Raw genomic sequence first — 13,778 nt, 5'->3', positions numbered from 1 at the left:
AAATTCAAATAAAAAGAACTTAAGATTGAGTTTAAGGAATTAAATCATTTGACCTCTAAGGTCTATGATTCTAATCATTCTCTTATACAGTGTTGGGGGCTTTGCTGTCCACTTTCCTCTAGTAAGCAAGGATGGCAGTGGATGAGATAAATTTTCGGGATAAGGTTCTGATGCAGCAAGCTGGGGCCCTGGCAATTTGGAGACAATCAGGGACATACAGTGTTTTGGTTTTTTCCTCTCACGCTAACTCACATATAAACTATGAAATTTGAATGACTTACAAAAATGCTTTTAGATATATACCACATGTACACTCACATTTTAGTAACTAAAGCATTTAGAATGAGAAAAGATGAAAAGCATAAACATGTATCTTAGAACAGTGAGGAAGCCTAGAGATAATTCTAGTAAAACCTCATTTTACAGATGAAAAACTGATGCTCAGAAAGCAACCATGTTCTTACATGCAGAGAAAATGCAATTTGGAGGACACGGAAAAAATTAAGGGTGATTGGCAGGGGAAGTCAGTGAAAAAAGTAAAGGCCACAAATAAATACAGATGGGTATGTGGATGATAAAATAGGTGAAGGCTACTACTCGAGGGTGGAAAGTGACCCCAGGACCTAGAAGGTGGCTGTGTTGAATTCATACATGGTCCTACACACCCATTCTGATATTTAATTACACCACACAAGATATGGATCTATCACATTTTCATCCTTCTAAATCCAAATGAAGGTACATACAGCCTTTCAAGTCCCAAAGATTAATGTTAAACCAGATTTTTATTCAAAAATGGATCACAGAACGTTGCTTTAAAAGAAAGTACAGTAATTGGTATTCCACTGGCCTTTTCTGGTTTCTACATAAAAAATATGTTGAGGGGCGCCTGGGTGGCTCATTGGGTTAAGCCTCTGTCTTCAGCTCAGGTCATGATCTCAGGGTCCTGGGATCAAGTCCCGCATTGGGTTCTTTGCTCAGGAGGGAGCCTGCTTCCTCCCTCTCTCTGCCTACTTGTGATCTCTCTCTGTGTCAAATAAGTAAATAAAATCTTAAAAAAAAAATATGTTGAAAGATAATTTTAGACTGTACTGTCCCCCCCCCTCCTTGGAGCTCATCTTGAGGTATCAAATGTGAGTTTTTAATAAAAAATTTTTAATTTAGCTAACTTAGATGGAAAGCAAATTGCTTTCATGTATTTTCAGAAAGGATTTTAACTGAACAAATTCTATCTGAACAAATAATTTACATATACATTTTCAGAAATCCAAGTTTCATCTATATATAGAAGCTTTTGAGGGGAGACTAAAACTTTTCCAACACCCTGGAAGGGGGCTGGGCTTAGTGCTATTGGTGTGCCACTGGCCACGGCTATTTTGCGTCCAAAGGGGATGAGTTACTTTGCTTCTCCTATGTCTGACAGATTTTACTGATGGAAAGCTGATCTCAGGACAGGACAGTGCTTATCCAAGTTGGGATTTTGCCATAAGCACTGAACAAATCAGATTTTAAAAGTAACATTTATGCCCTGAGTGGAAAGCTTAACCAACTGAGCCACCAGCAGGGAGCCTGCTTCTTCTTCTGCCTGCCGCTCCCCCTGCTTGTGCTCTCACTGACAAATAAATAAAATCTTTTAAAATAAAAAATAATAGGGCGCCTGGGTGGCTCAGTGGGTTAAGCCACTGCCTTCGGCTCAGGTCATGATCTCGGGGTCCTGGGATCAAGTCCCGCATCGGGCTCTCTGCTCAGCAGGAAGCCTGCTTCCTCCTCTCTCTCTCTGCCTGCCTCTCTGCCTACTTGTGATCTCTCTCTGTCAAATAAATAAATAAAATCTTTAAAAAAAAAAAAAAATAATAAAAGTCAAGTTCAACTTATATCCCATTTTTTATGTTATACAATACCTCACTTACTGGCACACATTATAAACATGAGGCTTTGACTTATAATGGTTCCATATCAAGCAATTTATTTATACTCTAATAAAAATAAAGTAAGATTATAGTAAACAATTTATCATTACTTTGGGTTGTTTTCCTGTTGGACTTCAACATCTTCAGAACCTTGTAACAAATCACAACACATATACACCTCGTTTTACACAAGATATATTTCAATAATGGTGTATAAATTGATTTTTTATAAACTGATTTATTATTTTACATTATTTATAAAACCTTTAGGCTAACTTCTTTTTCAAAATTTTATTTATACATTTATGCTAACTTCTAAATTATCCTCAATTAATATGTGATGTCAAACATTTTGGCTTTAGGCTATATCTAGTTTCCTTTCTCTCTTGCTACCCATCCTACCCCCAACAAACAATTGATAGAGGAATTTATTTAAAATAAAACAAATCTATACTAAGAATATTTATTTGGAGAAATCACACAGGAAAAACAAGATTACTAGGGAAAACCTTAAAGAAATGTGTTTAAAGGTGCCAGGTGTAAAATCTTAAAAGCAAAAAATGGGAGGAATGATAATGAAAGCCTAAAAGCCATTTGTGACGTGAATGGGTATTAACCCATGTAGAGGGTATTATACGATGTGAAAACCTGAAGTTTTTTTAACAAGACCAGAAAGTTTATCATAAGTATTTAAGAATCATATCATCACACATTAGCATATCACAACTAAGCATTTATTATACTGTTAAGAAGGGAAGTGATTGCAGTGATATTTCAGAAGCTATATATTTTTAAAAATGTAATATATGCTCATAGACTCTAAACAGTATTTTAAAATATACAATCTCTCCAAAAGAAAATATTCAACTAAAGATAAGATAGATAACTTTTAATGTAAGTAAATGTTACAAGATTTTAAAATTAAGGTCATCATCAGATTTTCCATAACACAATGTACAGAAATTTCCAAACTTCCTGTACAGAGCCAAATAAGCTCTACTCTTGAGCGAGGCGTTCAAGAACACGTCGATAATCTTCCACAAGTTCCTGAAAGCTTTCTTCCAGCTGTTCATGTTGCATGCTTATTTCTATTTGGTTCATCTGGTTTGTCAGTTCTTCTGGTCTGAGACATTTTCTCATTTTAGCAAGATCTCTCTGCTTTTTCTAAGCAACAAATATAATTATTGGTTAGACTAAGAAAGAAGATAAATTTCTTTATATTCTTTGAATTTTAAGTCTCTACTGTTAGAAATAAGATTAGTAGGAATATGCCCAAATTTGTCCCAGTTTTTTCCTTAAAGAAGTCTAAACATAATGTTTATGTTATGTTTATGTTTATGTCAACTCTAAATGGAATTAACAAGAAGACTTGGAATTTCATGTCAACTAATGGTAAATACACATGTCCCCTCTACAAAGCATAATAAAAAACTGTGTACAGACTCACAAATTTCTTTAATAAATAAATATATTAACTGAAGAAAGACAACTGAGATTAAGTGCTATTATTCTACATTTTGGTATTCAATCATTAATTCATTGCATTAATTTTAATTCCAAACTGCCTTTTTCCTGACACTAAGTTCATCTCTAAGTTTCCCTACCCAGTGATATATTTATGGGCCACATATTAATTTTAACATAAACGTTTGATGAGTTTCAGAAAGATAACCCAAAACTGTCACACTTTAAAAAGATAGTATTAACTACCACTTACTGAATTTCTATTATCCAGAAATACATTATATTATTAACCCGCCCTACCCACATTTTACTGAGAAGGAACCCACCAAGCTGGGCCAGAAGAGAACCAGTAACAGCTTTCAGGTAGGACACTGTGTCAGAACAACACTGTTAGTAATGCTGGGGATGGCACTGGAGGACCAAGTTAGCAGCTACTGCAAAAATTCAAGTGAGACGATGAAAGCCTCTACAGACCAAGTCAGTAGGAGCACAAATGGAAGGGAAAGGAAATACTGGGTGATAAGGGGAATGAAGAATGACTCCAAGATTCCTGGAGAGGTGGCTACACTGTAATACAGTAAGGAAACACTGCAATATATGCAACTTTCATACATTTTGCTTAAACTGTTCTAGATTAATATATCTTCTTTAACTAGAACATATAATGAAGAGTTAACTTTACATAAAGATCAGAAATCACATAATAACTCATGTAATCCTAACAACTCCATAAGATTGGTAGTCTAATTTTCTACAGTTGATAAAGAAAAAATAGGATATGGGAGTTCAGTAACTTGACACAAAGATGAGTGGCCAGGATGCAAATCCTAACAATCTGGTTGGAAATCTGTATTGTTTAGTTCCTATATCTAATTCACTTTCAAAAAAACAATTAAAAAAAACCAAGCCCTAAATACATCCAAAAAACTAATAAAGTCCCCTTAAAAAGAACCCTAATAATTCTGGAATACTAGGCAAATGTGTCATGATTACTACTTAAAAAGTCCAAAATTAAGCTAAATTAATAACCACACATTTAAAAAATTAATTAATTAATTGATTGATTTTTAAGTAAGCTCTACACCCATCATGGGGCTTGAATTCATGATTCTGAGATCAAGAGTTGCATCCTCTACCAACTGACCCAGCCAGGTGCCCCTAAACCATATGTAAAACAAGGTGGCAACAATGTTTGGAGATAAGCCTTCCTAACACTACAAAAAAATTAGATTGATCCTAGTTTAAATTGGTGGAGCCAGTAGTAAACAAGGTTGCTATTACTATAACCAGAAATTTTAAAAAGTTAGCTTCATTATATAAAACACCCTTCTAAGGCAGTACTTCTCAAACTTCAATGTGTATACAAATCACCAGGGACATTAATAAATGCAGATTCTGACTCAGTAAGTGTAGGGGACAAGAATCTGCATTAAAAAAAAAAAAAAAAAGATTTTATTCATTTGCTAGAGAGAGAGAAAAAGCAGGGGGAGAGACAGGGAGGAGAGGGAGAAGTAGCTTCCCCACTGAGCAGGAAGCCTGAGTGGGTGGGGAAGGAGGGCAAGCCTCCATCCCAGGACCTGAGATCAGGACCTAAGGCAGACCCTCAACTCACTGAGCCACCCAGGTGCCCTCAAGATTCTGCATTTCTAACAAGCTCCTAAGTGATGTTAATGTTACTGATCACCCTATGAATATCAGTTCCAGAGAACTGATGAAAGTTCAAATTTAGGGAAGCCTGGGTGGCTCAGTTGGTTAAGCAACTGAGCCTTCGGCTCTGGTCATCATCCTGAAGTCCAGGGATCCAGCCCTGCATCAGGCTCCCTGCTTGGCAGGGAGTCAACTTCTCCCTCTGACCTCCCCCCCCCCCCCCGCCGTCTCATGCTCTCTCTCTCTCTCTCAAATAAATAAATAAAATCTTGGGGGAAAAAAAAGAAAGTTCAAATTTACTGTTCCTAAGACCCACCAGGACAGTATATTCCTTACTCATAATCATATGAATGATGAATGCTTTGTTTCAGCTGTAAAAGTTAATTTTTCTGCCAATAGGCATAACTGCACTATATAAGAACATTTAACTTAAGCAGTTCAGGAAGTAAAGGGTAATTCATCAGCAAATTACTGTGGCGTCTGATAGGAATAGAAGCTATTTTTCTAAATTGCTAACCAGTTATAACATTTATTAGATAATCTAACCCCACTGCTTGAAGATACTGCCAATTATTAAATTCTTATATATAATAGAACCATCATACTAAATTCTTAAATATTTCTAGACTATCAAATTTTGTTGCAAATAACCTATAAAATGAATCCTGTGCCAGTAACATACTGTTTAAAATTATTATGCTCTTCTTAAATCTGAGAGCTTACATCCCCAATTTATCACCCCCCACCCTTCAATTACTTCATTGGGAATCAGAATTAATCACCACTGTAATTTTTATTGGCATGACAGAAAATTTATGAATTAGCAGTGCCGGGGTGGCTCAGCTGCTTAAGCATCTGACTTCTGCTCAGGTCATGATCTCAAGAGTCCAGGATGCAGCCTGTTGTTAGTCTTCCTGATCAGTAGGGAGTCTGCTTTTCCCTCTGCCTCTCCCTCCTCTCCTCCCCTGGACTCATGCTCAGTGTGTCCATGCGCTCTCTCTCTCTCTCTCTCTCTCAAATAAATAAAATCTTTTAAAAAGTGATAATAAAATAAAACACTCAGGAATAAAAATACTTATAAGTAGCTTTATGAAAAAAATATAAAACTATATATTTAAGCTCCTTGTGAACATGTAAGGTATGATTCAATTTTAAACACAACTATTTTTTTTAAAGATTTTATTTATTTATTTGACAGACAGAGATTACAAGTAGGCAGAGAGGCAGGCAGAGAGAGGAGGAAGCAGGCTCGCTGCCGAGCAGAGAGCCCGACGCGGGGCTCGATCCCAGGACACTGGGATCATGACCTGAGCCGAAGGCAGAGGCTTTAACCCACTGAGCCACCCAGGCACCCCTTAAACATAACTATTTTGAGGTTATTTGCTTTATTGGCCTTTAATGTTCCTTAAATTATATATATTCCATTGTCTATATGTACAATATATTACAAATTATCTTTAAAACAGTGCGTAAAAAAACACTTTAAAAATCCCAAACTGATTTGAGGATCCCACCCGTATTCAACAAAGTGATAATACCTTGGGAGAACAAATGAAACAATGAAAGGCAGAAACCCTTAAGACTCGGATATTCTATAAGCTTTAGAATAATTTTTTCCCCACCAAAAACAAAAACTTAATCTTTCACAGATTAGAGCAGTTCATAATTTTTAATTAACGAGGACAAAGATGGCACTATTTTAAACTTATTTGTGTTAACATTTGGCTTGGATATGAATTTTTCCAGAAAATAATCCTTTCTTTTTTCTTAGCTTTCACATGTTCCCGAAGGACTTACAAATTTGATCTCAAAAATGCTACCACCTCTAAGGGCTCCTTAATTGCCTTGGGTTGAACTAGTTAGTCAGTTTTGTGAAGTACAGAGATAAGGTTCTTTTGTACAAATTTTAAAATAACAATGGAGGCATATTAATTCCAAAGATTTGTCAAAAGACATCTTTTAAAACATGCACCACTGTATTTTATTTCTTTCTGTTCAGTTCCTAACTATAGAGGCATTTCCATTTTATGGAAGGGAAGCCTAATACACAGGTGGTAATAAGTTGTCAACAGACAATTTCTAAAAGAACCAGACCTGAAAACTGAGTTTCCAGATTCCAAATGCAGTGATATTAACAATGATTCTGTATTTTATATTTGTAAACCAACTAATAATTTAAATATTCCCATGAAACAATATAAAAGCTTTAATGCTAAAACCAAGCAGCTACACCAATTTTCTTTTAGCCAAATGGTTCAAATTTATCTTTTTTTGAATATCTGAAAATGATTTCTGTACTAGAGATGGAGTTTCTTTCTGTGCTTTAAAAAAATGATTCTGGTCGATACAGGTTATCTTTTGGCAATGATACAAATGAATTAGCAGTGTTTAAAAACTTTTAAAGCAAGGTACAAGTACTTCTAATAGCTACCCAAATAATTTCTTAGTGGGAGAGTGTGTTTAGACTGACAGGTAACCTTGATTCCTCAAATAAAGGCAGTACAGAATTTGCTATCAATAAATCAATAATTTCATACCTTAGTAATAACAGTGACAATCTAAATTATAATTTATTTTCATGAAATATGAAAGTAAACATGTAAGTTTTATACTCCAAACTTTCCCCATTAGGCATAATTTTAAAGACCTTAAAAAGTTTTAAATCACACTCATTATTAAGCAATTTTACTTTATTATTAAATATAATTTTATAGCTGAGAATAGTATAACACAAGAAAGTACCTAATTATCATACTGGAAAAACAAATTGAAGAAAATCATCTGCATCCATTCAACAAGGAAATCCCAGCACTTCCCCCATGCCCACTGGACATTTAACTCCTCCCTAGACTTTCTTAAAGTTTGTGGTAGTTTTCCTACCCCAAGAATTGGGACTATAAACCAAAATTGGGGCACCCTCAAGCTTTCTTGTTTTTCTCAGTGGGATAGAATACTGGATAACTGAACTTTAAAGTGTACATTAGTATAATATAGTTCAATCAAGCATCTGAAGAAGTTGTGATCTGTGTATGAGCTTTAGTGCAAGGATGGTGATACTCAGCTGTGTTAAGAACCTAGAGTTTAATAACCAATTTGCAGTTGTCTTTCAGATAGGTAAATTTGTTTGCAGGGTGAGGATACTTAATAGTGAAAAAGTCAAATCATTACCATTCCTTGAGAGTAAAAAATACTTGCTTTTATGAACTATAGAAATTCCTATTTGGCATGAGTTTGTGACTGCTTACACTTAGAATTCATTATCTCTCATGGGCTACATCTGCGCAAATTATTTGAAGTCAGATAATGATCTGAGATGCATAATTCAATAAATCATTTTATTTTACTAAAATTTTAATATAGGCATACCTCAATTTATTGTGCTTCACAGATAATTCTGGCTTTTTTTTTTTTTTTTAAACAAATCAAAGGTTTGTGGTAACCCTGCATCAACCAAGTCTACTGGCACCATTTGCCCAGCAGTATTTGTTCACTTCATGTCTCTGTGTCTCATTTTGGTAATTCCTGATTTCAAACTTTTTCATTACTATTATATTTGTGATGGTGATCTATGATCAGTGATCTTTGATGTTACTATTGTAATTATTTTGGAAGCTGAGCCACAGAAGATGATAAACTTAGTGTTGTGTGTGTTCTGACTGTACTACCAACCAGGTGTCCCCCCATCACCCTCCCACTCCTGGCCTCCCTATTCCCTGAGACACAACAAAATTGAAATTAACCCTACAATGGCCTCTAAATGTTCAAGTGAAAGGAAGAACTGCACATCTCACACTTTAAATCAAAGCTAGAAATGATTAAGCTTAGTGAGAAGGCATACTGAAAGCTAAGATAAGCCAAAAAGTAGTAGGTCTCTTGTGCCAAATAAGCGAAGTTCTGAATGCAGAGTTCTCGAAGGAAATTGAAAGTGCTACTCCAGTGAATGCACAAATGATAAGAAAGCACAACAGTCCTATTGCTGATATGGAGAAGGTTTTAGTGGTCCGGATAGAAGACCAAACCAGCCACAACATTCCCTTAGGCCAAAGCCTAATCCAGAGCAAGACCTAACTCTTCAATTCTCTGAAGGCTGAGAGAGATGAAGAGGCTGCAGAAGAAAAGGTGGAAGCTAGCAGAGGTTGGTTCATGAGGTTTAAGGCAAGAAGTCATCTCTATAACGTAAAAGTGTAAGACGTGAAGCAGCTACCGTTAATGCAGAAACTGTGAGTTCTCCAGGAGATCTAGCTAAGATAATTACCGAAGGTGGCTACACTAAACAACAGATCTGTGGTGTAGACATAGCAGCGGTTGTCTTTTTTTTTTTTTTTTTTAAGTTTATTTAAGTAATCTCTATACCCAATGTGGGGCCCAAACCCACCACCCTGAGATTAAGAGCCACATGTTTTTTGTTTTGTTTTTTTAAGATTTTATTTGAGAGAGAGAAAGAGTGGTGGGGAGTGACAGAGGGAGAGACGGGGAGAGAAAGAGAAGCAAACTTCCAGCTGAGCAGGAAGCCAATGTGGGGCCAGATCCCAGGACCCAGAGAGCATGACCTGAGCCCAAGGTAGACAATTAACCGACTGAGCCACCCAGGTACCCTGAGTCACATGCTCTTCTGACTGAGCCAGCCAGGTACCCTAAAATAGCCTTCTATTGGAGAAGATGCCATCTAGGACTTTCATCGCTAGAGAGGAGATGCCTGGCTTCAAAGCTTCAAAGGATAGGCAGAGTTCCTTGTTTAGAGTGTAGTCACCAGTTCCTAATGCAGCTGGTGACTAAACTGAAGTCACTGCTGACCATTCCAAATATCCTAGGGCCCTTAAGGACTCTGCTGGGTTTACTTTGCCAATGCTCTAAGAGAACAACAAAGCCTAGATGACAGCATCTGTTTGCAATACAATTCACAGAATATTTTAAGTTCACTGTTAAGACCTACTGCTCAGAAAAAAGTATTTCTTTTAAAAGATTACTGCTCACTGACAATGTACCTGGTCAACCAAAAGCTGTGATGGAGATGTACAACGAAACTAATGTTGTTTTCATGCCTGCTAACACAATATCCACTCTGTAGCCCATGAATTGAGGAGTAATTTTGATTTTCAAGTCTTACAATTTAAGAAGTACATTTCATAAGGCTATAGCTGCTGTAGATAGTCATCCCTCTGACAGACTTATTCAGAGTAAACTGAAAACTTCTGGAAAGGATTTGGACTGCCCTATACACCGGCAAGTGCTACACTTTCTTCTCCATTTTATTATATTATTTATTTATTTAAAAAAAATTTTTTAAAGTAAACTCTACCCCTAATGGGGGGCTTGAACTCTCAACCTCAAGATCGAATCACATGCTCTATAGACTGAGCCAGTCAGGTGTCCCACTTCTCGAGATTCATGGGAAGACACAAAATATCAACCTTAACAAAGGGAATATGGAAGTTTATCCCAACCCTCATGGATGACTCTGAGGGGTTCAAAGACTTCAATGAAGGAAGTAACCACAGATGTAGTGGTATATGTGCTGCTGAAGCGAGCACAACCACAGATGTAGTGGAATAGCAAGAGAACTAGAATTAGAAGTGGAGCCTAAAAGTGTGACTGAACTGTTGCAATCTCATGATAAATGTTGAACAGATGAGGAGCTGCTACTTATGCATGAGCAAAGAAAGTGACTTCTTGAGATGGAAACTACTCTTGATAAAGATGTTGTGAAGGAGTTGGAATATTATATAAACTTAGTTGATAAGGCAGAAGCAGGGTTTGTGAATACAGACTCCCAATTTTGAGAAAGTTCTGTTGTAGATAAAATGCTATCAAACAGCATCGTATGCTATAGAGAAAGGAAGAGTCAATTGATCGGACAAACTTCACTACTGTCTTACTTTAAGAAACTGTTATAGTCAACCGCAACCTTTAGCAACAACCACGCTGATCACAGTCAGCAGCCATTAACATCAAAGTGAGACACTCCACCACCAAAAACATTATGACTCACTCGAAGTTCAGATAATAGTTAACATTTTTTAGTAATAAAATATTTTTAAATTAAGTTATGTCAGTTTTCAAACAATGCTATGGTACACTGAGCAAAATACAGTATAGTGTAAATGTAACTGTAATATGCACTGGAAAATAAAAAAACTCATTTAGCTTGCTTTATGGCAATATTCACTTTATTGTAGGGGTCTGGAACTGAACCCACCGTATCTCTGAGGTGTGCCTGTACTGTGAAATGCTGCCATGATAACATCTAATTACACTGTTCTATATGCCCCAAATTTCAACATAAAGACACTTTATAGATGGCAAATTAATATTACTTCAAAACTCAAAACTTTTGGAAAGAACAATTCTTACCAATTTTCTAATGTTTCTCAAGTGATAAATATCAAAGAATAAAATGTTACTTTGAACAATTTGCGGGGAGAGAGACCATTATAATGTATTATAACCCGTTATAGGTAGTCCATAAGACAGAAACTTTTTAGATTTGTCATTCATTTATGTTCTCAGCTATTGTACTGCATAAACCTACAGGTATAGTGTATATAAATGTATCAACCACAGGTCTGGTGCTCATTAATTATTTATTGAACAAATTAACAAATATTCTCCCCCATCATCTTACTGCACAGCTGCAATTATCATAGCAAATCCTCATTTACACAGTTTGTCATGGGCACTCTGTACCTTAATAATAGCCAGAGGGTGATGAGGACAAACCTGATCTAAGAGGGGAGTTTCTGAGAAGACTATATGGGAGATGAGAAAATGGGTAGGGGTAGAGGGCAAGAAGAAAGACTGTTAAAAAAAAAAGTAAATAATATTGTGAGGCAGTTTCAGTGACGGTAAAGTACAGAGGTTAAAAATGGCAACCAAGGCCTTATTTAGGAAGAAGAGAGCAAAGGCAAACACAATATATGTAACAACTAGGAAACTAGAGACTTAGAACAAGTTTAGAACAAACTTGAGACTTTTAACAAGATTATTTATTTAGGAAAAGTCTGAGCATTCCGATTTTTAAAAGATGGCAAACAAATGAAATAAAAAGTAACTATGGGTAGACCATCCTTGGGATTACTTTTCAAGTGAATGAAAACAGATCTATAGCTCAAAAATTATGACAGTAAGACTTTTTATAACTAACTGGAAGAATATTTTCATGTTTGTAAAAGTTAATTTAGGAAAAGGATTTGGACTGCCCTATACACCGGCAAGTGCTACACTTTCTTCTCCATTTTATTATATTATTTATTTATTTAAAAAAAATTTTTTAAAGTAAACTCTACCCCTAATGGGGGGCTTGAACTCTCAACCTCAAGATCGAATCACATGCTCTATAGACTGAGCCAGTCAGGTGACCCACTTCTCCCTTTTATTTATTTATTTAATTATTTATTTGTTATTTTCTAATGATTTTACTTATGTATCTGAGAAAGAGAAATAGAAACAGCACGAGTTGGGGAGGGGCAGAAGCAGATTCTCCGCTGAGCAGGGAGCCCAATGCAGGGCTCATTCCCAGGACCCTGAGATGATGACCTGAGCCAAAGGCAGAAACTTAACCAACCGGGCCACCCAGGTGCCCCTCTTCTCCATTTTTAAACAGTTACAAGAATATAAATGTTTAAGACTCTGGAAAGTCCTACCTTATATGGACTAATTAGTCTTCTTTTAATGTCCAGTCTATAGCTTCTGTATTGTTCAGCATTACTCATGTCAGTTACCAGTAGTCGAAGAATTTCATAAACTCGCCTAGCATGTTGCTTAATGAAACAAAAGAAAAACATGAACATTTTAATTACAAAATAGAGACATTTTCCCAAAAGAACACAGGATACACTGAGTATCTGCTATGGGCCAGAAATTGTGCTAGGTACCAGATGAAAAACAGTAAAAGATATCTCTGCCCTTGAGGAGCTAGCAGCCTAAGAGGTAACACAAATGACTGAGGTATGGTTAATTTAATGATGGAAATATGTGTAGGGTATTATGGTAGCACAGCCTGGGAATGGCAGAAATCCTAGAAGAAGATTCCTGAGGAAAGAAAACCTGAGCTAAATCTTAAAGGGAAGGGACCATGCCAGTCTAGAAAGAGGAGAGGGCACTGTGAGTGTACAAGTGCACATAGCACGCACATGCAAGACTGAGGCAGCTTGACATGGCTGAAGCACAAAATGAAAAGTAGTGAGTAGAAGTAACGTGAGGACAGAGCAGAAGCACAGAACCTTACATAAGATATTAAAGAGTTGGGCTTTTATCTAGTAGGTGACAGATTTTACTTTTATTTTATTATTAAAAATTTTTATTTATTTATTTTAGAGCAAGAGAGTGTGAGCAGGGGGAGGAGGAGAGGGAGATCATCTCCAGCAGACTCCATACTGAGTACAGAGCTGGATGTACGGCTTGATCCCAGGGCTCCAAGATCATGACCTGAGCTAAAACCAAGAGTCATACGCCTGACTGACTGAGCCACCCAGGCACCCCAAGGAGATGGATTTTAAATGGGGACATGAGCAAAGCGCACAAGAGTTTTAAGAAAAGCGTTATTTCAGCTACATAGAAATGGTAGCAGGGGCGCCTGGGTGGCTCAGTGGGTTAAAGCCTCTGCCTTCGGCTCAGGTCATGATCCCAGCGTCCTGGGATCGAGCCCCACATCGGGCTCTCTGCTCAGCGGGGAGCCTGCTTCCTCCTCTCTCTCTGCTTACTTGTAATCTCTGTCTGTCAAATAAATAAATAAAATCTTTAAAAAAAAAAAAAAAGACG

The 13,778-nt window shown here is 36.6% G+C and overlaps 2 protein-coding genes across 3 annotated transcripts in view; one reads left to right on the top strand and one right to left on the bottom strand.

Annotated features, from left to right (window-relative positions):
• Positions 1-13,778, top strand: part of SLC25A12 (solute carrier family 25 member 12) — a 207,826-nt gene that overhangs the window by 14,277 nt on the left and 179,771 nt on the right. The gene's annotated exons all lie outside the window — the stretch shown is intronic.
• The window catches only part of HAT1 (histone acetyltransferase 1), a 64,781-nt gene continuing 52,952 nt past the window's right edge, over positions 1,950-13,778 (bottom strand). For both annotated transcript variants that reach the window (XM_059394162.1, XM_059394163.1), the window contains exons 10-11: positions 12,662-12,778; positions 1,950-3,074 (exon numbers count right to left, since the gene is read on the bottom strand). In XM_059394162.1, the coding sequence (XP_059250145.1) occupies positions 2,907-3,074; positions 12,662-12,778 (285 nt within the window). In that variant the 3' untranslated portion in view covers positions 1,950-2,906. The remainder of the gene's footprint in view (positions 3,075-12,661; positions 12,779-13,778) is intronic.

Source organism: Mustela nigripes, chromosome 3 (genome assembly GCF_022355385.1).
Source record: "Mustela nigripes isolate SB6536 chromosome 3, MUSNIG.SB6536, whole genome shotgun sequence".
In the NCBI taxonomy this organism is placed as follows: domain Eukaryota; kingdom Metazoa; phylum Chordata; class Mammalia; order Carnivora; family Mustelidae; genus Mustela; species Mustela nigripes.
Note: the sequence above shows the minus strand (reverse complement) of the source record. Positions and strands in the feature narration are given on the sequence as shown.